Genomic DNA, 26,202 nt, shown 5'->3' with positions numbered 1-26,202 from the left:
GTATTTATGTTTTTGTTTTAACTACAAACATAAATAAACGTCAACTTGAAACTGTTTCAACTACCACACACAGCCTATAATATTATAGCCTATGTTTATAAAAAAAAAAAAAATTTGACCGGCTCGCGGCCCGGTACCAAATGCGTTGCGGCCCGGTACCGGTCCGCGGCCTGGTGGTTGGGGACCACTGCTCTATAGAGACATAAAGAGAGAGGCATAAAGTCACTCTTTGTCCAGTTGATTGTATATCCGGACAGCTTACCGAAAGGAGGCGAGTAGTTCTGGAAGAGGGGGAATCGATTTCTCTGAGTCATGTAGATATAATATTACATCGTCAGCGTATAGACTAATGCGTGTCTCGATACCTCCGACCTTCAGGCCTTCAATACTTGAATGAGCGCGTATTTTTAAGGCAAGGGGCTCGAGTGCGACAGCGAAAAGGGCCGTAGAAAAAATCCATAGTTCAGAAGGGAATCTAGAAGCAGGAGACAAATGTGTATCTTGCTAGCCTGTTTTTCCTGCTTAGCTCCACCTTGCTCTTTTTTCTCACATGCATTTTAAGATTTGATTTTTGTACCTGAGGGGACCTTGGGTCAAAAAACACAATGAAAAAGACCTACTATCTATCTACTATCATGTTTTAGTCAAATGATTTCGTCAAATGTGTCCTCACCTTATGTTCATCCACAGCCTGAAGTGAACAGCCTGACGCTGCTTGAGAGCCAGAGCCTCCTCCCAGACAGGCCTCCAGACCATGAGCAGCATGAGAAGGAGCAGCAGCACGAGGAGGAGATGAAGGTGGACGGTACGGCTGCATACTTAGAAATAATAACGCAAAATCTAAATCGCAATATTGACTAATGAATTTAGCAATTTTTCACCTTTACGCTTTTACCTGGTGTCACAGTAAAATGATGCTGAAAATGGAATCTGCGTTGTAGTTGATGATGTAACCGGGTCAAATTGGGCCTCTGCTGGCAAAACGGTAATGGCGTCTCCCGAAGCACCGAGCGGTAACGTTAATGTTGGCAGTTTATCACCGACTTCTGTGTCACTCTATGATGTGGATAATTCATTTTTAAGTTTAGTCTTATGAAGCTTCATCAATCCCACTAGAAATATACAGAATACCTGAAGCTAGGCACTTTTACTTTCATAATAAAAGCTCTAATTTATTAGTGGGTAAATAAAAAACAGAACAGTCGACTCACTACGGGTTCAAATTGACTTTTCAAAGGCAGCAGATATTCCTCTGCTTTGTCTGTGTTCTGTGTATGTCGGATCACACAAAAAACATTGCAACATGCATCAATAAGGCTATTATTTTATTTAACTGCCATTACTGTGAAGGTTCAAACCAGAAGTTTCCGTTTTATTCTGGCTGACTTGACGCTGCTTGGAGTTGGTGATGACATTTTGCGACTCCAGTCTGCACGCAAATAGTTCTCACAAACATTGTGTATAAACGCAGAAGCAAAGCCCAGAACGCGACGACAGTTTGCCATTTTAGACAGAGACCGTTGTCATTGACCTGCACCACTTACTTCAACACCTCGGTGTGATTTCCCTCCCTCCCATATCACAGAATATATAACACTGCACAGGCCTCTGAGGAAGAGAACCAGAAAGGAAGAAGTACTAACTGCTGAAGAACCCACTGGTCCCTCAAACCTTGGCAAGTAAGTAGGTTTGACCGTCACTGATGACACCCAGCTCCCTAAAGATCGCTGTGTATTTTTTGCCAGACTCATTTCAATCGGTCTCGTCTGCCGCAGGGCCAATCAGAAACGAGAGAAATGTTACGTCTGCCAGATACCTGTTCCTGTGAGTGAATACTGCAGACACACAGAGGAATGCCTCCAACGCCAGGCCTCCAGCACCGCACTGGTACGCCTCCCAATACACCCATAATAATGTGCATCACTGCTGTTTTACTCCATGCCCACTGTTCAATTTGTGGGCAATTTCTGATCAATTTTATGTGAAACATTGTGTTAGTTGTTGATATAGAAATCAATGCTATTTTATCATATACAGTATATATATATTATAATGAAAAAAAAAGATGCATCGATAATCGTTTTATAATTGAATCGAATCGTGAGGTGCCTAGAGATTCCCACCCCTAATATATATATATATATATATATATATATACAGGGCTTAAAATTCAGCGCGGGATTGCGAGAATCGCACATATTTTTGTCAATTCCCACAGATTTGTAATTTATAATGCGGGAGAAGTCGCCGATGTCTATTATGTTAAGCCGATGGTGCGGAACCAATGTTGGTGAATACGGATGACTGGTCGGACACATTTGGCGACGGACTGTTTTGCTGAACCTGAACGTTGCCTCAGGCGTAGCCGGTAGCCTCCCCACTCGGCAAGCACCAAATATCCCCGCATTCAAAGAATGTCATACTCCAACTTCACCTCTGCTGTCTCCAAAGCAAAAACCTCCTTCTTCATCTCTGAAATCCTGTCCTCTGCATCCAACCCCAGTAAACTGTTCTCCACCTTCTCGACGCTCCTCAACCCTCCCCCCCCTCCTCCCTCTCTGCTGATGATTTTGTAACCTTCTTTACTAAAAAGGTGGATGACATCAGCTCCTCCTTCCATCCTCCAGCCACCCTCACTAACACTCCCGACTCCAATTCTGCTCCTCGGCCCTTGGTCCCTGGATTTCCTTCCTTCTCCCCCCTCTCTCCCGATGAGGTGCTTAAACTCATCAGCTCGAACCGAGCCACTTACTGCCCCCTCGATCCCATCCCTTCCTCTCTCCTCCAAACCATCTCACCTGACATATCTCCCTTCCTCACTACCTTCATAAACTCCTCTCTGTCCTCTGGTCTTGTTCCGCCTGCTCTAAAGACTGCAAGAGTCAAGCCTCTGCTTAAGAAACCCTCCCTTGACCCTACTGCTATTCAGAACTACAGACCTGTCTCTCTTCTCTCATTCCTTTCCAAAACCCCAAACAACTTTCTCTCTCTCTCTCCCAGAATGACCTCTTGGACCCTCTGCAGTCCGGTTTCAAGGCTTCTCACTCCACTGAGACAGCTTTTCTTGCTGTCACAGAGGCCCTTCACACTGCTAAGGCCTCATCCCTCTCCTCTGTCCTTGTCCTCCTTGACCTGTCTGCTGCCTTCGATACAGTCAATCACCAAATCCTTCTTTCCACTCTGTCTGACCTCGGCATTTCAGGTTCTGCACTCTCCTGGTTTGCTTCCTATCTCTCGAACCGCTCATACCAGGTCTTATGGAGAGGGTCCGTCTCCAGATCCTGCCCTCTTACCACTGGTGTCCCCCAGGGCTCAGTCCTGGGCCCCTTACTTTTCCTTCTCTATATCAGATCTCTTGCCTATGTGATCTCTTCTCATGGCTTCTCTTATCACTGCTATGCTGATGACACCCAACGTTTCCTTTCCTTCCCCCCCTCCGACACTCAAATCGAGGCTCGCATCTCTGCATGTCTCAAGGACATTGGCGACTGGATGTCTGCCCACCACCTCAAGCTCAACCTTGGTAAGACAGAGCTACTCTTCCTCCCAGGGAAAGACTGTCCTCTCGCAGATCTCTCCATCTCCATCGACAACACCACTGTACTTCCCTCCCAAACAGCTAAGAACCTTGGGGTGATCCTCGACAACCAGCTGTCTTGCTCAGCCAACATAGCTGCGACATCACGCTCCTGTAGGTTCTCCCTCTACAACATCCGCAAAATCCGTCCCTTCCTCACAAGAGAAGCGACTCAACTCCTGGTCCAGTCACTTATCATCCCTCGCCTGGACTACTGCAACGTGCTCCTGGCTGGCCTACCTGCCACCGACATCCGACCGCTTCAGCTCATTCAGAACGCTGCAGCCCGTCTGGTATTCAACCAACCCAAATTCTCTCATGTCACTCCCCTCTTCCGGGACCTCCACTGGCTTCCCATCTCAGCTCGCATCAAATTCAAGACACTGGTACTGGCCTACAGGGCAGTACACCAGTCAGCTCCCCTGTACCTGCAATCTATGGTCAGGTTCCAAACCTCTCACCGCTCCCTTCGCTCCTCCACCAGTGCAGGGCGCCTCGCCCCTCCTTCGCTACGGGCGCTCAAAAGTCGCTCATCCCGATCTCGACTCTTCTCATCCCTGGCACCCCAATGGTGGAACGAGCTGCCACCTTCGGTCAGGACTGCTGAATCACTGCCGATCTTTCGGAAAAGACTAAAGACTCATCTTTTCAGGCTCCATCTGGGCCCTTCTTGATCGAACTTCTTTCTCTCTCTTTCTATTAACTCATTGAGTGCCAGCCACTTTTGGAAAACGGATGCTCCCAGTGCCAGAGTTTCAGAGCGTTTTCAGTGATTTCTCGAGGCCCACAGAATATTGTGTGATATTACTATGTAAACACCGAACACGCCCAAAGAACGATGAGACTCTCTTCTATCATCAGCAAAAAAAAGTTTATTGATATCATTTTCCGTTCTTTAGTTATGAGCCGGAGAAGATAGGTTGATTTCACCAAAAACAGACGTTTCAAATTAGAAGCTGAGATAATCAGCCTTTTGTGAAATGAAGCATTTCAAGCACATGACTGACTCTGAAGCTAATATTTTCTGATGTAGTGACACCTCAAAAATAATTTCCTTCAATAAAACAGTGAAAACAAATGAATTTTGTTTGGCAAAATAATATTTTTTAGCTGCAACCAGCAGCGCTGGCCCCTGTGTGCGCTGCTGGTTGCAGCTTCTTGCTGGTCTTGATTTACTGCTGGTGGGCATCAGATATTCTAGCTTGTGTTTGCCAATCCTGTCCTGCTGTCTGGGTCTGTCTGGGTCGGTGTTGTATGCTGCCCTGCGTGCCCCACCCCGCTCAACTGCAAACCCCACCTCCGTGGGAGTGTCTCTGGTGGCTCTCTGCTGCGTTTGCTCTGCACTGAAAAGTGCGCTACATCCAGCTTTTTTACAGCGTTCCGCGTGAATTTGTCACCGGCTCCCATCGCTTCCAGTTGAGAATAATAACAACTCCACAACTAATCATGCGGATGGGCTATCGCAGCGGAGACGGAGGGGCTCAATTGTGGCAGCAGATTGGCTGCTGTTCACTGGCACAGCTAACGTTATGCTTCATGCATACCGATGCGATTTCCGTTTCCCCATGACTTCTTCTCTGTTTTTTCCTCGCCTTTCTCTAATCTGGAGAGCACTGTCGCCACCTAATGTGTCCGTAAAATAGCTTTTACACATTCAACATCCACCATACTTTCACAGGAGATGGATCAGGCTTTGATCCACGTCCCACCGTCAAAAAACGCAATTGACGACAATCGTCGTCATTGGCACTCAACATTACTATTTGAATTGACGACGATTGTCGTCATTGGCACTCAATGAGTTAAAAAAAAAAAAAAAAAAAAAAAGCGTCTGCCAAATGACGTAATGTAATGTAATATATATATATATATATATATGTATGTATGTATGTATGTATATATATATTTATGGTATACACATCTATATATATATATATATATATATATATACTGTATATATATATATATATATATACATCCGCTTGATCTGTTTCTGCTTGTCTGTGGTGTTTTTTATGCGGTGCAGCCACTTCTATACGCGACGTGTGTGTCCGTTTGTAGCACAATGTTCGTTTGTAGCATGAGAGGATAGACCAATCAGGAGTGGTATCCTATGCATATGGAGAGGGCGGGCGGTGGAGAAGGGGCCAACCTGCACAGCTCCTAAGGCCAAGTTTACATGACAACGCTGAAATAGCTAACTTTTCTTGCGTTTGGGCCTTCTGTTTCCATGACCACGGCGTTATTCGGCCCTGAAAACGCAAAAAACTGTAATGTGGGTCCAGAGTGGAATTCTGTGATAATGCTCCCCTTCACGTCTCCATGTGGCAAAACGCAATTCGGTTGTTAAGACTGACGACAGACGTTCACCCCACGTCACCTCCGGGGCCAAGCACCACCGCTCCTCATTCGCCTCATTCAAAACAACGATGGCGGATCCCGTGAATCTTTTTAGATATCTTTTTATAAATAATTTTTGAATTTAACATAACTTTTTATAGATAATCTGTTTAGACTTAGCGCCAAACTTTGTTTTTCTAGGTACTTTCTCCGAATTGTAACCCAGCCATTTCCTCTTCTCTTTCTCATCGTAAAGAAAGTGATAGAAAATCAGAAACGAGAGAAATGTTACGTCTGCCAGATACCTGTTCCTGTGAGTGAATACTGCAGACACACAGAGGAATGCCTCCAACGCCAGGCCTCCAGCACCGCACTGGTACGCCTCCCAACTATTATGTTGCGGAACCAACGTTGGTGAATACGGATGACTGGTCGGACACATTTAGCGACGGACTGTTTTGCTGAACCAGAACGTTGCCTCAGGCGTAGCCTGAGGCAATGTCATACTCCCAGAGCTGGCGTTAAAAAAAAAACTCATGTTTTACCCGAAATGAAACGTCCAGGTTTTGTGTTGGTCGGTGGCTCCATAAACAGCCGGCTAACCGGTGGCTAACCGGAGCTAATGTTAAATTGCAGGGTAAGTCAGTCCCTCTATAAACCATTCTGGGCCCTATTTTCACAAAAGCGGGAATTTAGTGTTTGCACAATGCAAATTAGGGGTGGGCACAAGCGCACGCCTGTTATAATTGTACTGGACATAGGCATGCCACATGCCAAAGCAGGCGTTTCAGCGCTAAAATGTGGGGATAGATGGCATTATCCTATCGTCAGCAGCGCACAATTACTTTGCGCTAAGAGCTTTGAAAAGGACCTCTTATTCAAATCAAATGATTTCGTAAAATGTGACCTCACCTTATGTTCATCCACAGCCTGAAGTGAACAGCCTGACCCTGCTTGAGAGCCAGAGCCTCCTCCCAGACAGGCCTCCAGACCATAAGCAGCATGAGAAGGTGCAGCAGCACGAGGAGGGGATGGAGGTGGACGGTACGGCTGCATACTTAGAAATAATAACGCAAAATCTAAATCGCAATATTGACTACTGAATTTTGCCAATTTTTCACCTTTACGCTTTTACCTGGTGTCGCAGTAAAATGATGCTGAAAATAGAATCAAATGTGTGTTTAAACAGCTTCCTAAAGCACATTTTTTAAATGTTTCTCCTTACAAATCAGGTTGTGTCTCAGAGTAACTCTTTGGTTCAATTGAAAACCAAGCAAGACTTAAACATAGCCCCCCAGGTGCTGAAAAGTAACTTGCAGAAAAAGAAATGTCCACGTTTGTATCACAGTATCACTTTCACTAGCCTAGTATAAAAACCATCCTGATCCACACAAGCTCACATTCTGCCTACCTGTCAGTGTGGACTTCCAGCCGCCCACATCGATTTCCTAAAAATGACAATGTAACCGGGCCAATCAAGGACTGCGTTGTAGTTGATGATGTAACCGGGTCAAATTGGGCCTCTGCTGGCAAAACGGTAATGGCGTCTCCCGAAGCACCGAGCGGTAACGTTAACGTTGGTAGAGTAAACACAGACATAAGTGCAGTTCTTACAGAAATAGACTCAATAAGAACAATTAAACAAGAACAAGAGTATGCAACAGCGGAGTTTCTCAGCAGATTTTTTTTTTTTTTCCGTTCTTCGGATTGGATTTGGATTTGACTGGATCCAACGCTGATTGGTTGAAGGAGTTGTCTGTCAAAGCAAGTACTCCAGCCCACTGAAATCAATGCGTGCAGCTGGAAGTCCAGACGCAAAACAGAATGTGAGGTCACTTGATCAGGATGTTGTTGTTTTTGACCAGGCTACACTTTCCCAGTATTCAGCTAGGAAACAAAACATCAAAGTGATGGTTTGTCACTGTCTGCAGGCCCAGCGGACACCTGGGAGATGGAGAGGAACATCCCAGATAGCAACACTAACAGAGGGCAAGACCTGATGATGGAGGAGGAGCAGAGGGGTACAGAGTTGGAGGAGGAGAAGGATTCAGAGGTGGAGGAGATACAGAGGAATCCAAAGGTGGAGCAGATAAAGGCACGCCTGCACCGAGCGGTGGTGCAGGTGCACAGGGCTCCGGGACTAGAAGCAGTTGTCACACCCCAGAGTCCCAAACTGAACGTGGACTTTCCACCTCAGAGCCCCAAACTCAGCGTGGACTTTCCACCTCAGAGCCCCAAACTCAACGTGGACGGTCCACCTCAGAGCCCCAAACTTGCCGTGGACTGTCCACCTCAGAGCCCCAAACCCCGCGTGGACTGTACACCCCAGAGCCCCAAACCCAGCGTGCACTTTGCACCTCAGAGCTCCAGACTCACCGTGGACTTTCCACCTCAGAGCCCCAAACTCAGCGTGGACTTTCCACCTCAGAGCCCCAGACTCACCGTGGACTTTCCACCTCCGAGCCCCAAACTCAGCGTGGACTTTCCACCTCAGAGCCCCAAACCCCGTGTGGACTGTCCCATCTGTCAGGGCTCCTTCCCCCTGGCGGAGATCGAGATGCACGCAGCCTACTGCAACGGAGATGTGGAGGTGGTGGAGGACCCGAGGCCCGAGGACGATGGCTTTCCAGGTATTTTCTTATCCTACACTAGAGCCCGAGTCATACTGGATTTTTGGGGCCAAAAAAAATAAATAAAAATGGGCCAGGTGACGCGTTTCGACGCGAAACGCGTCACCTGGCCCAATTTTTTTTTTTTTTTTTTTTTCATTTATTTTTTTCTCTGGCTGTGAACAAGCAATTTCAAAAATTTCAACGGATTCGAAATTTAAGATTTTTTAAGAATTAATATATATTCATATTCCCCACGGTAAAGCCGGCCTTTAAATTCACAGTTGAAGACTTGTACTCACTTTGGGTTGAAAACAGGAAAGAACGTGAAGTTTCTTCTTTGTCTTAAAAGTTTTCGCAACAAAAGAATTGACTTCTCATGCGCGGGGGACGCCCATTAAACAAGCAGACATTAAACAAGCGCTCCCAGTGCAGAGAAGCACTAAAGAGGAGGGGGAGGGGAGGCTTCTCTGAGTCTGAACTGGGGGCGCTCGTTTAATGCCGACGGCGCGTCCCCCACGCGTCACGGTGAGTGGACTTGGTCTTTTTTATTATTAAAACGTCACAAATTTATTTCGAACAGATAATTAATCACGATGATCCGATGTAGACGGCTCAGAGGTCGATGGGGGGTCGGCCAATCACGATGGTCGATGCCATCGTCCATCGTGCCAACCCTAACTCACGGTCAGATACATCGATTTCCTCTCTCAGGGGCTGTGAAAACAGGGCTTTACTGGGTTTTTATTCTGTAATGCAACCAATCTGCAGCAGTTTATCACCGACTTCTGTGTCACTCTATGATGTGGATAATTCATTTTTAAGTTTAGTCTTATGAAGCTTCATCAATCCCACTAGAAATATACAGAATACCGGAAGCTAGGCACTTTTACTTTCATAATAAAAGCTCTAATTTATTACTGGGTAAATTAAAAACAGAACAGTCGACTCACTACGGGTTCAAATTGACTTTTCGAAGGCAGCAGATATTCCTCTGCTTTGTCTGTGTTCTGTGTATGTCGGATCACACAAAAAACATTGCAACATGCATCAATAAGGCTATTATTTTATTTAACTGCCATTACTGTGAAGGTTCAAACCAGAAGTTTCCGTTTTATTCTGGCTGACTTGACGCTGCTTGGAGTTGGTGATGACATTTTGCGACTCCAGTCTGCACGCAAATAGTTCTCACAAACATTGTGTATAAACGCAGAAGCAAAGCCCAGAACGCGACGACAGTTTGCCATTTTAGACAGAGACCGTTGTCATTGACCTGCACCACTTACTTCAACACCTCGGTGTGATTTCCCTCCCTCCCATATCACAGAATATATAACACTGCACAGGCCTCTGAGGAAGAGAACCAGAAAGGAAGAAGTACTAACTGCTGAAGAACCCACTGGTCCCTCAAACCTTGGCAAGTAAGTAGGTTTGACCGTCACTGATGACACCCAGCTCCCTAAAGATCGCTGTGTATTTTTTGCCAGACTCATTTCAATCGGTCTCGTCTGCCGCAGGGCCAATCAGAAACGAGAGAAATGTTACGTCTGCCAGATACCTGTTCCTGTGAGTGAATACTGCAGACACACAGAGGAATGCCTCCAACGCCAGGCCTCCAGCACCGCACTGGTACGCCTCCCAATACACCCATAATAATGTGCATCACTGCTGTTTTACTCCATGCCCACTGTTCAATTTGTGGGCAATTTCTGATCAATTTTATGTGAAACATTGTGTTAGTTGTTGATATAGAACTCAATGCTAAAAAAGATGCATCGATAATCGTTTTATAATCTAATCAAAATTGAATCGAATCGTGAGGTGCCTAGAGATTCCCACCCCTAATATATATATATATATACAGGGCTTAAAATTCAGCGCGGGATTGCGAGAATCGCACATATTTTTGTCAATTCCCACAGATTTGTAATTTATAATGCGGGAGAAGTCGCCGATGTCTATTATGTTAAGCCGATGGTGCGGAACCAATGTTGGTGAATACGGATGACTGGTCGGACACATTTGGCGACGGACTGTTTTGCTGAACCAGAACGTTGCCTCAGGCGTAGCCGGTAGCCTCCCCACTCGGCAAGCACCAAATATCCCCGCATTCAAAGAATGTCATACTCCCAGAGCTGCCGTTAAAAAAAAAACTCATGTTTTACCCGAAATGAAACGTCCAGGTTTTGTGTTGGTCGGTGGCTCCATAAACAGCCGGCTAACCGGTGGCTAACCGGAGCTAATGTTAAATTGCAGGGTAAGTCAGTCCCTCTATAAACCATTCTGGGCCCTATCTTCCCAAAAGCGGGAATTTTTGCGCAATGCAAATTGGGGGCGGGCACAAGCGCACGCCTGTTATAATTGTACTGGGCATAGGCGTGCCACATGCCAAAGCAGGCGTTTCAGCGCTAAAATGTGGGGATAGATGGCATTATCCTATCGTCAGCAGCGCACAATTACTTTGCGCTAAGAGCTTTGAAAAGGACCTCTTACGCGCTAAATACCTCGCTGCGCTCGAGCGCACCATAATCTCCGCGCAGCGCAGAAACGTCATTACGCACGGATGTGCCACCCCAGGACATAAAATTCGGCTGCTAAAATTGGGTAACCAGCAGATTATGCAGCAGACTGCAAGACGGGAATCTGATTTAAGTAACGCCCAGGCATTGCCAGACCACACCTGTGAATAATTCTGGTGGTTAACACCGCCCAAATCCTGTTTGCGCCGCGCATAAAATTTGGCACGCCTCTCATCTGCGCTTGTGCCCGTTGTTGTGATCAATTATGCTCCCCCACGAGTATTGCATCCTCATGAGATTTTGGGTCTGTTTTAACTTAAAAACAGGGAGGTCACATCTACCCAAACAATTATATCATTTTTAAACAGTTATGTTTCTGTATAAATCATTACAATTATGCTCCCGTGAGGTGGGGATGCTTTTTTTTGCTGCCGGGTCGGGGGTGCAAAACTCGGCATAACACCTGGACAAATACGCAAGGCGGACTGTTATCTTGCCTACGTTAAGGCACGCGCAAACAGGTGCGCAAGCATAAATAGGGGATATCGCCTGTACGAAGATAGGGTCCAATATCTGTGTCCTTTCACTTTTGATTGAAAAATGCTTCCACCTGATTAAAGAAAACGTGTGTAATATTTTATGTAATACATAAAAACATCAGTCAACATCACATAATGTCTTTTCTTTAAACAGGTGGAAACATTTTCAATAAAGTGGAATGACACAGATAATCGTTTATAGTGGGACAGACTTCCCATTCACTTCAATAGAACTCTCCCCAATGCAAAATTCAAACAGCTTTGCCAGTAACATGACAGTAAGAAAGGCAGATGTAACCAAATCTAACTGACATCACTATTGTGAACACAAAACAAAGAACACTTAATAATATATAATACGTGTTTTATTAAAGTGTAGTATGACTCAATACAAAAATATAAAGGCTTTGATAGAACCGAAAGCCTAGGACTGCGTAGTCTGCAGATAAAACACAATGAAAAAAGTCATAGTAATTTAGACTCGGGTGTGCATAAACTACAGGTTAAGAACTTCCTTTTAATTACAAAAATGTGAAATTATTATCGCTTAGAAGCAGATATTTGTCGTTATATGAAAAAATACCCCCCAAAGTCTATAAATCCCCCCTATCTGAATAACATAAAGGGGGAATTTCACCCCCCCTGTTTGCAAAGTGAATTTTAAGCCCTGATATATATATATATGCGCTATATATATGCTGTATATATATGCTAAATATATACACACACACATGCTATGCTATATATATATATATATATATATATATATATATATATATTTTTTTTTAAGCAATATAGCATGAGAGCCAGTGTGTTGTGGCAAATATATCCCGCTGATCAGCTGTTATCCCACGAGGCCGCAGGCCGAGTGGGATAACTGCTGAGCAGCGGGATATATGCCACAACACACGCAGCTCGAGTGCTATATTGCTTTTATAAAACGGTTTCCAAGTATGATAATATAATAATAATAATAATAATACTATAAGTCCGACTGGCATGGCATTCTGATAGAGTCAGTTGAAACACTACTGTAAGGCGGGACCTCTAGCAAGAAGATAGACGTGCGGGTGATTTGATTGGATCGTTCTGGAGACTGAAGTTGACATTGGCCAATCCTGGCGCTTGCTGAGAAGCTGAGAGCTTTCTGCAAAGCCCGACACCAACTAACGTTACGTCTTATTTAGAAATGCGGGGTTAACAGCCTTTTTTTTGCAAAGAAGACATTAGCCCGCGTCTATTCTTGTACAAAACATAATTTTCTGCGAAGTATTAGTAAAGTTATAAGCGAAGATCGATTCACAAGGATCTGACAGCTTTCTCCGCCATTTTTGTTTTTTCTACATTGTCATTTGAGGTAACCAAAGCCTTTTAGTAAGAGAGTTGCGTCTCATAACCCATGGCCATGGGTTATGAGAGTGGTATACGGTATTTATACCATGGCTTGGAACCAATCAGATTGCTTGATTTGAGAGAGCCGTTTTATAAATATATATATATATGCATGCTATTTTCTATATCTAACCTTCCAGAAGGGAAACCTACTGTCGGCACTGGAGCAAACGGAGCACGGGGATTCAGGTGAGTCTTGATTTGTTTGTGTTTGATTTTCTTATGAGCTCCTTTTTTGTCTTATTATTTTATTTTTATTTTTTTATGCTTCTTTATTTTATCACTGTGCAGCTAAACTAAGTTTTTATTTACTGCAGTATTTTTTATCTTTGGATTCCTATCACCAAGGTTTCTGTTTCAATCTCTATGTATCTACAGGGTATCCGCGGTGTCTTGAAAAGTATTAAAAGTTGATCAAACAATTTAGGGAAAATTAACGCCCTTAAAAGGTTTTAAAAAGTCTTAATCGCCATTTGATGAGGTATTAGATTTTGTAGCTGATTGTGTTAAATTTGCATATATCATCTCATATCGATCACAGACTCCTGAAATCAATCAAAATTGTATCATGCCAGAATGTGATATCAGCAGTTATCGCACCATCGTCCAAAGAATATCGTGGTTAAACTTGTGACTTACACCCCTAGCAATTATCACGAAAGTGGCGTTGAAAAGGTCTTAACACATTGAGTGCCAAGGACGTCTGTGGACGTCCTAAAAAAAAGTAACGAGAAGTGCCAAGGACGTCTGTGGACGTCCTAAAATCATAATTCATATTATTCCATAATTCTGCTGTTTAAGGTCGTACCCAGCCAGTGAGCATGAATCCCTTCAAGGGATCACACGGCGCCACCTTAAAAATCTACACGGGAGCTGCGCCACCCACCTCAGATCCTTTACTTTGTGCAGGAGAAAGCGGAGAAAGCCGTGATCAAAGAGACACCGATGCATGCTGCAGCCAGAGCCATATAGATTGCTCTGTCTGCAGCTGACAGTTGGCTGCGATCCGCGCCCACAACTGAGCTCTTCTGCCTCTGTCTATCTGTCTGCATATAGTTTCTCCACACGATTACCTGCCAGAAAGGCAGCACCCGAAGCCGAATGGCCAAACCTTTTCCTGCAGTCCCGTTTGCCATTTCCTTGTCGCGCTGGGATCCGCCCGGGGCAAAAACGGAGGCTGCGAAAATAGACTGTGTGCGTGTGGGGAGGAGTTTGCAGCTCAGGGGTGGAGAGGGGGGGAGAGGGGGGTGGGGCACGCAGGCTGCACAGAACTACACCATGTCACTACATCAGAAAATATTAGCTAGAGTCAGTGAATGTGCTTGAAATTAGAGTGCAAAAAGTATTCATAAAAGTGACTTTATCTTGAAAAGTAAAAAAAGACAGCAGAAAACCCTTGAAAGTGCTCTTCTTTCAGAGGCTGTCATTTCATAATGGAACTGTCTAGAAACAAAATTTCTTCTTTGAAAGAAGCAGGAGTGTCCAATGTTTCATTAGAGTCCAGCCCTGTCCATATAGCCCTAATAGAAAAAATTCTATAGCTGTTTTCAACTGAATGGAAGTGAATCTGGCACAGGCTCCAGACAATTTTACTGAAGCGCTGTGGCACTCAATGTGTTAAAAAAGGTCTTAACACGTTGAGTGCCATGGACGAGATATCTCGTCTTACATAATCCAACCGTTGAGTGCCAAAGACGAGATATCTCGTCTTACATAAACATTTATTTTTTTTGACGGTGGGACATCAATCAACCCCTTTTACGTCTTCTATATCAATATTGGAGGAAGAGAATGTGTATAATCTATTTTACCGACCACTAAGTGGCGACAGTTCTCTCCAGACAGAGAGAAAGCCAGTCCGCGGGAGAAAGCCATTCTAATTTTCAAGGAAATAGCTGGGCGAAAACTCTTTCGATTTCACACACACACACACACACTCGAGTACCTTTGCGCATAAATAAGACCAGAATCGCAAAAGCTTCTTCAAAGCTCTCAGCCGACACCTCAAGAAACGAACGAGCCCGTTTCCAGACTCGCCCGAGAGCCGCCAGCAGCAGCAGCCCAGAGGAGCAGCAGCAGAGCGGAGTAGGCTGCCTCAAGATTGGAAGAAGGGGATCGCGAAGGAATTTATCTCCCGTGTCTAACCCCCCCCCCCTCGCCTCTCCTCTCCTCTCCTCTTCCCCGCTCCTGCGATTCCCTTCTATTTTTTTGGGATCTGTGAGGCAACAGAAACTCGCCTGTGACAAAACACTGCAAAGCCACACCTACGGAGGGAGGAGTTTATAGACACACACACACACACACACACACACACACACACACACACAGACACACACACACACACACAAAACAGTATACAGACTTGCCCAAGGGCACCCATAATCACAGGCACGTGAGGTGGTTCTAAAAATCCATTTATCTCAAAACTATCTGAAAATCTCTGAAACCATGCTGTACTCAACAGCTAATATCTACATAACTACTAACTCTACAAACTAACTCTTTTAGACAGAGAAAGCACACATTCTATTAGTTCTTTTTAGATGATTGGTGTTCACGAAGTCTTAACAGAAAAGAATCCTCGGCTCTTGTAAAATGAGCCAGAATCCTCAAAAAAAAACCTGGCACAACTTACCTACAGCATTGAAAAAATGGCTGGCACTCAATGTGTTAAAATGTATTGAATCTAAATTCAGCATTCCTGCATTTACCAGATCTATCAAATGTAAGATGCTGTATATTACCGGGCGGCTTTCAAAAATCAACATGGATTGAACCTGAGTTGAGTTACTGAGTCACACACTCCCCCTCCTGTCTGTGTGTGTGTGTGTGTGTGTGTGTGTGTGTGTGTGTTTCCAGAGGCCGGCCCGTCTGGCTCCGCCTTCAGCAGCAGACTGGGGTAAGACACAAGATGGTTAACAGTAGAAGTGTCCGTATTCTTTCCTATGAAGGGCCAAAATTAGGCGAATGCATGCGGAAAGCTAATGTCAGACAGAAGGGAGAGTTTCTAGCTACGTCTGAGACGAGGAGCGCTCTGTGGATTGATCACGCCGTTTGTTTTCAGAGACGTGATCGACCTGCGGGACCAGGAGGAAGAGGAGGAGTCAGAAGAGTTCAAGATCAGCGACTCACCTATCAGAGCCTTCACTCCCATCTCTGAAGCCACAGACTGCCTGGTGGACTTTAAGAACCAGCACCGAGGCAAGAAGCCCAGCCAAAGACGCAGGATGAGGAGGCAGTGAAGACTGTTACAGTATTTACTGATCATACTGGAAACGGAAGCCTTAACTTATGACTTTGGAAATATTAACTTCCACCTAACGTTTTGGTCAGAAACAACTTGTTCATATACTGTAGCTTTACACACAGATCTTTGTTATTCTACACGTTGCAGATGTATTTTTTTGAAAATATTCGTGCAAGTAAAGCAATGAAAACTGAAAAGGTTCAGCTAGTTTTGCTTTGTGTCCAAACCACTCAGAATGCAGAAGAAACCTTGTGATCCAAGCTCAACAGCGTCAAAACTCCTTTTTCTCTACCACTAAGTTGTATTTTTCTCAATCTGCAGCGTTATTCTATCAGTCTGACAACTCTTAAAACTCTGATGTTTTAGGGTTTCCACTGTAGAGCGGACCTCTGCGCCAAGACTTGCGCTTCCTTCATCATTCAACCGTCATTGTTTACAATCCGATCAATCTGGGAACCCAGTCTATTTTTACTCGAAAAATAGACTCTGGGACAGCCCTACCGTTTTTCCCAGCTTCCTGTACAGAGCGTCTCTCCTGCCACCGTCACTTCCGTTTCTAATAACGTTAACGCAAAAACACGCATGCATAGAAGACGTCAGCTCGTCTCACAACAACAGTGGGAAATGACTGGCAGTGTAGTTGTTGTGACTCGTAGAATCGCCAAAGTCGCGGCACAAATTGCAAAGTGGAGCACGTCACTTCCTTTTCCGTGTCCATGCTCCACTGTTTACAGTCTGAACAGCAATTTGCGCCGTGACTTTGGCGATACTACTAGTCACAACAACTACACCTCCAGTCATTTTCCACTGTTGTTGTGAGATGAGTTGACGTCTTCTATGCAGTGTTTTTACGTTAACGTTATTAGAAACGGACGCGGAAAAGGAAGTGACGGTGGCAGGAGAGGCGCTCTGTACAGGAAGCTGGGAAAAACGGTAGGGCTGTCCCAGTCTATTTTTCAAATGAAAATAGACTCTGGGTTCCCAGATTGCAATCCGATTGAGGCGAGAATGGAGTTGGAGTTGATCAATCGATACTTTTTGTAGGTGTTTTAGGTCCAGATGACATTTCGGGTCACCTCTATGAGCAGATACCTGCATATGGGACATCGTCAGACTGTAAAATATAACGGAAGTGGAGGTTTTTGCACTGATGTCCCCTCTACACCAGAAACCCCAAAATATTGTCCGTCTGTCCCAGAGACTTATTAGGTGTCACTGATAGACTTCGGGTGCCCCAATTGTATTTTTCTTTGCTGTTTTTATGTCTTTTTTGTTGTTGTTTTGGACTACCTCTTCACGTGCAGAAATAAGATTACCTTCAGTTGCTGTTGGTTTGGTTGAATGTAGATCTGACAGACGGCTTCTGCTGCAGTATTGGCAAACAGAGTCTGACCTTTGAGTTCATGTAGCTCGGTGTTACACCTCAACCATAATGATTTCTAATTTTGCTTATGGGAAGACATCACATGCAATAAACCAGAAGAGCTTCTGATCACTCAAACAGTAGAATCTGTTGGAGCTGTGCTGCATGCCCTCAGTAAAGTGTTAAACCATCTTTTACCAGCAGATGTCACTCTAGGCAGCTGTCATTAGGTCACTTGTCTTGTCAAGTGTCTCAAAGTTTTAAATGCCGACCTGAGGTCAGTTTTTGCGTTTAAAGGGAAAGCTTTTTTATTTTTTTTCAGCATGCAGCATGATGATCTCATCCGGAGCGTCTTAACAGGGAGTGAAACAGTCAAATAAGCTTCAACTCCCATATCAACATCATTACGGGCAACCAGCAGTCAGGAGGCGGGGGGAGTGAGAGCCGCAGCCCTGACAGCTCAGGAGGGGGGAAGAGAGCCGCAGTGCCCTGACGGCATTCCTGTGAGAGGATAGTAAAAAATGAAAATAATAGCTGGTGACGGTGGTAGAAAATATTTTTAGAAGCCTGTCCTGAACTCGCTGTCAGTCGCTCTGGATGAGAGGAAAAGCCTAATGCAAAAATGTCAATGTTGGAGACAAATGAAGCCCCCAATTAATACGTTCTAAAAGATTCTTTTTTTTTATGCTGTGGTTTCTTTTTGGCACCTGCAAAATGCTAACATTTGTTAGCAATGCTGTGAACGAACTTACATCCATCTGGCAGCGTCAGGTTAAATGTTAATGGGAATTGAAACAAAATTATTTTCTAAACTGATTTTGCCATATCTTGTTCTCTACACAGCTAACATTTACTTTTGTTTTATGACACTCTGACCAAGCAAACCTTATGGAAAAAACACTGTAAGGGGCTGTGTTGACAGGACACGTGTATTTGAGAAGCCAGCGCCTTTCTGCAATTCATTCTCTATGCCATAGAGAATCAATGTGTGTTTCTCTATGCCATAGAGAATGAATAGAGTCTGGTAAGGAGGACGTGCTAGGAGCGCTCCTCTTTCAAATGAAACAAAACAAAAAAACGCTCTGTGCGCGTTGGAATCGCGCTGAGCATGTATTTCCAAACTGTTACCCAACTGTTGGTAGAGATAAAAAAAAAAAAATTGTAGAGGCACTTTAGATTTAAGTGATAGTGTTTTGACACGATGTCACAAAACAGAAGTAAAAACATGCACTGAAATGTTGTCATTGTTGGAGGGGGCGGAACTTTGGGGGAGATCTGCATTGTATAACTTTATTTGTACATTAAACATTCCAGTGTATGATTACATTGTAGAGAGAGTGTATTATGTTGCCGCAACAATGGGGACAAATGGATTTCAGTCGTAGCTGGTTTTGTCCTTGAGAAAATAAGACTGTGCCGGGAGAACTACAAAACCTCAGTGATTTCTTGTATATCATCAACTCTTTATTGACAGACACATAGGTCCAATAAGAAGACACACAAGCAAGAAAAAAACAAAACACTACATTTAAAACACAAAAAATAAAACAATCAGAACACTACAGTAAGGCACTATACCAGTGTTTCCAAATGTACGATTGGTATTTCACACTACTGAAACTGGGTTGAGTCAGCAGCATGATAATCAAATTATGAGATACATTCAAACGACAAATAAACTTAAACGTCAGATTTCTCAGAAGAGCATGAAAAGTGCACACTCCTACTTCACAAAACAATTGACTGGCACTCGACCATCTGGGTTTTCTAAGTAGAACTCTCATACAATCATTATAAGCAACCTGCAGTTTTTTAATGCTTGTCTGCTTATATTTTACCCACAAGGGGGCAGTATACAGAGGAGTGCAGTAAGCTCTGAACAAGTTTATCTTGACATCATTAGAACAAAAGTAGAACTTCTTCCTCAACATGTTGGCTTGAGCATACAGCATACGCCTCTGCCTGTATAGGTCATCATCATCACTCAGTTGGTCAGTAATGATGTGACCCAAATACTTTGTTTTATCACACACTGTCAGAACCTGACCTGACAGATAGAAAGAAGGAAAAGAAAGGTCCTTGTCCTCTCTTGTTCTACAGATCATGATGACACTCTTTTTAGCATTATATTTCACATCACATTTTACACCATAATCAGAACATATATTCAGCAGCTGTTGAAACCCAGCACTGCTAGGAGACAGGATGGCCAAATCATCTGCATACATAAAATGATTTATCAGAGTGTTACCAAGCACACATCCCGTTCTACAGTTGCTGAGCTGTACAGAGAGGTCATTCATGTAGAGATTGAAGAGGGCCGGGGAGAGAATCCCCCCCTGTCGGACCCCATTCCCAACCTTAAAAGGTGCAGAGACTTTATCGCCCCATCGAATCTGCATGCTCTGGTTAGTATACCAGTAAGACAAAATTCTAATAATATTACCAGGCACGCCCCTCTCTTTCAACTTTGAAAACAGTTTCTGATGGTTGACTCTATCAAATGCTTTTGACGCATCAATAAGTCCAACTAAAACTGATGAATTCTTACCTTTATACATACCAATCACTTCTTTCAATGCATAGATACAAAGGTCAGTACCATGCTTAGCTTTAAAGCCAAACTGATTGTCAGTAGTGATAAGAAAAGAGCTTAAACGATCTAATAAAATTCTCTCTAAAACCTTAGAAATTATACTAGCAAGTGCAATGGGCCTATAGTTGTCCATGCTTCCCACCTTACCTGCCTTGTCCTTGATGACCGGCACCAGTGTGACGGACAGCATGGAGTCAGGCAGCAGCCCATGTGACATCAGGCTTGTAAAACAGATGGCAAGCAGGACCGCAACCCTGGGGCTGGCATGTTTTAGATGCTCCGCAGTGATATGATCAAGGCCACTGGCTTCAGCCAGCTGAGATATTGCCTGATGCACCTCACTCGCAGTGACTCCAACAGCCTCACTATTGGGGATGCTGCCTATATCAAAAGGGTCACTTTTGACACAATTAAAAAGTGCAGAGTAGTGATGCCTCCATATCTCAGCTATGTTATCAGCTCCAGCTACACCCTCAATTGTACATGGCAGCAGCGTACTGCCTCGGTTCAGTGCTTTCACCTCTTTCCACAAGCCAGTTACATTGCAGCCAAGGAGTTTCCCAGCCAATGAGTCAGCTCTCATAGTTTGCTCATGCCGAGTGATAAATCGAATAGCAGATTTGTACCTAGCATGTGAGAGCTTCTTACGGTCAAGTACTGACCCATGTCTAGGTCTGCCTGCCAGAACCCAATCGCTGAAAGCCTCCTTAGCTGAAATGTAATGCGCAAGAACATGTTTGTTCCAGCCTGGCTTTCCACTGGATTTCCTGTTAGAGTGTGTAACATAAGGGCTGCTGGCCTCACACAGGGTTTTAACTATGCCGTCATACATAGCACAGAGGGCTTTTCTGTGAATTAAATCACAACAGTTAATATCAGTGCACAGAATTGCATCATGTGGTAGAGACACATTATTTAAAAGAGCATCAGTTCTCCCATAATAAAACAGGACATCCTCATCTGTGAGTTTAGCCCAGTCTAGTTTAGCCCAGTCTATATGTATATCGATACGATAGATATGTATATATATATACAGTAGATATGTATATAGATATATGTAGATAGATACTGTATGTGGAACTGTCTGAAAGAAAACCTTTAATGCCTCTTAAACAAACGGCTCCCCGAGGCTTCAACACTGACGTTTCCCTTTCCGGTGAGACTTGCAATCGACCAGCCATCAGTTATTTTGTAAGAGTGTGACACAACCTCCACTTGCACCAGTGGATATTCATCTGTCTGTTTCAAAAACACGAGTATTTCGTCATCAGACTTGTCAAGATGACTGCTAATCTGATGTGCTTCACGGTTGATAGAGAATGGAATTCCTTAACCATTCTACATCCGCTAAATGTATATATAACAGCTGATAGCCTAAACCAAAATGAATTTGAAGCCAGGAGTCCAGGAAGATGTCTTAATGAAAGTGTATTTATTTACCATAACATTCTCTGCAATATGTATTGTCAGAGGGCTGAATCTCAATGTACACATTCTGATACGTTATACAGAGTCAAATATTCAGCCGCGATGTCACAATTTGACATAAGCTTTATACTGTAAAGGAAGAGGAAAGGCAGAGAGGAGGGGTGATGACTATAAGCTGTTTGAATCATTATAATGCGGATGAGGAATGGTGAAATTCCATTCTCTATCAACGGTTATGCTAGCAATCATGTTTAGCTGAGTGACCAGCAGCTCTAGAAGTCACTTCAATAAATGAGAGACCAGTAGAAAGTTTGATAAGCTTTAATGATTTAAAAAAAAATGGCGTATGACTCCATGATATTATGACGCTCCTCCTGAGATGATGAGAGGAGGGCGTCAGCGATGAATAGGATAGAAAATCTCCCCGTAGGGAGAGATGGGCGAAAATACATCAAAAAGTATTTTGACACAAATTACAAATACTTGCTCATAAAAAGTATCACAATACAAATACAAAATACTGGTCTGAAAAATTTATTTGAAATACAAATACGTATTTTGAAAATACATAAAAATACATTTTATAAAAACTGATAAAGAGCTGCAACAATTAGTCAATTCATCGATTATTGCCAAATATTACATTAATTGCGTATTTTGATGATCTATTAATAATTTTGAGCCATTTCTTTAAGGAAAAAATTCCTAATTCTCTGATTCCAGCTTCTCTTTTTTTTCTTTTTTGAAATTATCTTTTTATTGTAAAATATTCAGGTCCATACATATCAGAAATGTACTCATTGTATCAGTCACTCATCATACACAATCATACAGATGTAATATCAGGTAATGATGTTGCCTTATTGTAACATATATATAAGCTGTTACGGACCATTAATCCACAATACAATAGCCTGTGTGAGTAACATACAGCAATAAACCATTTGAATAGTACTCGAACCCGAGTAATGAAGTGTGCCTTCATACTACTCAAACCCCTTTTCGTACGGGGGGGAAGAAAAGCGGGGGGGGGGGGGGAAACACTATTACAGTTTACACAAATGATGGTCTAATAGTTATGATGTACATTATCCAGCTTTCCCATCTTTTCAGGAACTTGTCCTGTTGCAGTCTAATTGAAAAAGTGATTCTCTCCATTTTATATATTTCATAAATTATGTCAATCCAATCATCCACTGTTGGTATGTCTGGTTTTAGCCACCTTCTAGTAATTGTTTTCCTGCCTGCCGCACTCAGAATTTGCCCGCCCTGCAGCTCACATACGCAGCTCGCCCCCTGGCGGGCTCGCCCTGGCTCCTCCGTGATGGCATACTTCAGGGATGCTGGATCACATGTCCTGGAGCTGGCAACATTCAGCTGTCCATGGCTGAAGACGGGGATCTGAAGGCAGACTCCGACTTCTTTTTTGTGACATCACTGATCACTGATGATGTCACAGTGGGATTTATGACATCACTGATGTCACAGTGGGATTTATAACATCATTGGGATTTATGTCATCACTGATGATCTCCATCAGCCATCAGCAGCCCCATCACCTGACCAGGCCAATCAGGGTGAACACCACCTGCACCGCATTCCTCAATCACACACTCGAGCAGACTGCAACACACTGAGGAGGAAAGGGATGATGTTAACACATGACAAACTATACAGTACAAATGACCCAGGGTCATAACAGATGATCAGCAGCTGAGGGAGACACGTAGCACATAGTAGTCAGGGATCCAGTCACCCAAAATTTTAGAGGACCTGACATGGCATGCTATACTTTTTGTTTGTGTTTTATCTATTCATTTGGACATTAAGGTCCACTGAATGAGAGGTCTGCTCTGCCGGAAACCTTGCGAAAAAAAGTTGTGGCCATTTTTGGATATGAAGCCTTTATTTTTTGACCGAAAAATGTGAAAGAGGTTTTTTTCCTCAAAGTCCTCTGTGGGTTGCGTAGGCTGTCAATAAATTCATCCCAGGTACACAGAACATGTGTGTTGACAACACCAAGTTAAGAAATACACTTACAAAACCTTTCCAAATGATTTATAGCCATTTTCTATTACAAAAAAGCACTCGTTTTTTTAATTTTCTCCATTATTTTCATCTTTACTTTGTTAGTAAACAATTATATCCTGAAATATGACATCAGCCAATGTGTCATTCTGTTCAGCAGATATTATAGTCGTTCCACACTAAAGATTATTAAAATCAACCCAAAATCAATGGATCTGTGGTGATTTCATTACCTTTATGCTCGAAATTCCTTGAGACATGTTTTTAGTTTTAACAAAACCCTGTACCCCAAAGACAATAGAAAACAACAAAATGATTTTAATCACAAAATGTACACTGGATGACAAGCCAACAAAACAATTATTATACAGCTTAATTTGGATAGATTGTGACCAGTATCTAGAAAACATTAAATTAAACATTAGCTGAACAAAATTATTGAACACAACACATTAAAAAAAGAAAGAAAAAAGACTGGCAACAAGGTCTATAATATAACAAAATTAACTTTGCAATGAACAAAATAACTCAATCACTGTCACTGTCTTCAAGTGTGAGAAATAACTCAATCTGTCACTGTCTTCAAGTGTGAGTTCAATCGTTGAACATTTGTTGGGGTCCCCAGTGCAGAGACATGCGATGACACACTTGACATTGGCTCTCACACAAGAGCATCCTCGGGCACACATGCTTTTCTTGCAGTGACAGTATTTGGTGTGTTTGAATTCTGCAGGTTTTGCCTCCTTCAGCATCACGGTTGCCATCAGCTTACCACTGACAAGCTCTCTGCCAAAGTCAATGGCAACAGGGTAGGTTGGTTGAGACGTGTGCTCGCTTGCATACAGCCAACTGATGCAGGGCTCGGCGAAGGTGTAACTGGAATGAAGGCATCTTCGGTAGGTGGAAGGCAACGCATGTCTCCTTTGATATTGCCAAAGAGATGGGCTCGCAGTGCATCCAAATTACCACTGAAGTCACTCCTCTCATACAGTGACACCATGTACCGCCTAGCCGCTGTCACAACATCTTCTTTAACATCCAGGCTTTCCCCAGGGTTACCGTATCTGCACAGGGGCAGAAGGTCTTCCAGGTGATCAACGGCAGTTTTGTAGGCGTGCTTTTTTCCTCTTCTGTAGAGCTAGCTGTAGAGATAGCTCACTGTGTCACAGCACAAGCTCAAGGTCCTGGGACTAAACACAGCAATGTGTGACTGGATCCTGGACTTTCTGACAGACCGCCGCCAGGTGGTGAGAGTGGGCAACCTCACCTCCTCCCCACTGACCATCAGCATAGGAGTGCCCCAGGGATGCGTCTCCAGCCCCTTCTGGTACGACCTCTACACCCACGACTGCGTGGCGACTCAAACCTCGAACACCATCGTGAAGTTTGCAGACGACACAGCAGTCGTGGGGCTGATCTCCAGGAGCGACGAGACGGCCTACAGAAAGGAGGTGGAGGGAACAATGGTGCCAGGACAACCACCTCTCTCTAAATGTATCCAAGACCAAGGAGATCATTGTAGACTACAGGAGGGGGGGGGGGGGGGGCGCACACCCCCCAATCACCATCAATGGCACAGTGGTGGAAAAGGTGGACAGCTTCACTGTCCACTATATTATCCCCATCTTCACTGTTGTCAAAAAGGCCCAACAGCGACTACACAGACTCAGACGCCTGAAGAAATTTGGGCTAAGGCCAAAATCCTCAGGGACTTCTACAGAGGCATCATTGAAAGCCTGCTGACTGGCTGCTTCACCACCTGGTACGGGAACTGTACCACCATGGACCGCAGGGCACTGAGAAGAGTGAGGCGCGCGGCCCAGCACGTAACAGGATGTGAGCTACCAGAACTGCAGGAGCTGTACAATCAGCGGTGCCTCAGGAGGTCCCTGAAGATCATCAAGGACACATACCACCCCCACAACAGCCTGTTCTCCCTGTTACCCTCAGGGAGGAGATACAGGGTCCCAAAAGCACGAACAAATCGCCTGAGGGACAGTTTCTTCCCGCAGGCCACGAGACTCCTTAACACACACAAATAAACAATCATGTAGCAGCTGCTACCATTACATATGATAATTATGCCTATGTTATTTGCACCTGTGCAAACAGAATGTTTATTTATGTTTTAAGGTGTCTACGCTAGAAAAGAAAAGGAAAAGTTTACTGTTATTGCTTGCATCTATATGCCCTGTTTTTGCACTGTTATACTGCACTATGTTGTAACGGAGCCTACAGCACAAGAATTTCACACGTGATACTTGTACTACGGAGTGACAATAAAAATCTTGAATCTTGAATCTTGAATCCAGTCAGTATGTAGGTGCTGAGGAGCATGGAGGAAAGATCTGCAGCTTGAACATCATAGTTCACTGCCAGGGCGTCTGCGATTGCATCTTCTTTACCCACAGCTCCTGCAGGCCATCCATGTAATTCTCCGTGATCCTGGTCGCACTGTTCTGTTAAAAGCAGATTGTCAGGTTGAGCTTCCAGAACTATCCTGTGAGAAGCATGAGGAGGCAGATACCAGGATGTTTGCCCACATTGCATACTCATTACAACAT

At 43.9% G+C, this 26,202-nt stretch overlaps 1 protein-coding gene across 1 annotated transcript in view; it reads left to right on the top strand.

Moving 5' to 3' along the window:
• LOC310776484 (uncharacterized protein) overlaps window positions 1-18,837 on the top strand; it is a 106,374-nt gene extending 87,537 nt beyond the window's left edge. Inside the window, exons 10-20 of the mRNA XM_083636671.1 lie at window positions 691-805; window positions 1,586-1,679; window positions 1,776-1,887; window positions 6,174-6,293; window positions 6,847-6,961; window positions 7,849-8,547; window positions 9,854-9,947; window positions 10,044-10,155; window positions 13,117-13,165; window positions 15,836-15,875; window positions 16,041-18,837. Of these exons, the coding sequence (XP_083492797.1) occupies window positions 691-805; window positions 1,586-1,679; window positions 1,776-1,887; window positions 6,174-6,293; window positions 6,847-6,961; window positions 7,849-8,547; window positions 9,854-9,947; window positions 10,044-10,155; window positions 13,117-13,165; window positions 15,836-15,875; window positions 16,041-16,218 (1,728 nt within the window). The 3' untranslated portion in view covers window positions 16,219-18,837. The remainder of the gene's footprint in view (window positions 1-690; window positions 806-1,585; window positions 1,680-1,775; window positions 1,888-6,173; window positions 6,294-6,846; window positions 6,962-7,848; window positions 8,548-9,853; window positions 9,948-10,043; window positions 10,156-13,116; window positions 13,166-15,835; window positions 15,876-16,040) is intronic.
• Window positions 18,838-26,202: the final 7,365 nt, after the last annotated feature.

The sequence above is a fragment of the Poromitra crassiceps genome, assembly GCF_964638095.1.
Source record: "Poromitra crassiceps genome assembly, chromosome: 1".
NCBI classification, from domain to species: domain Eukaryota; kingdom Metazoa; phylum Chordata; class Actinopteri; order Beryciformes; family Melamphaidae; genus Poromitra; species Poromitra crassiceps.
Note: the sequence above shows the minus strand (reverse complement) of the source record. Positions and strands in the feature narration are given on the sequence as shown.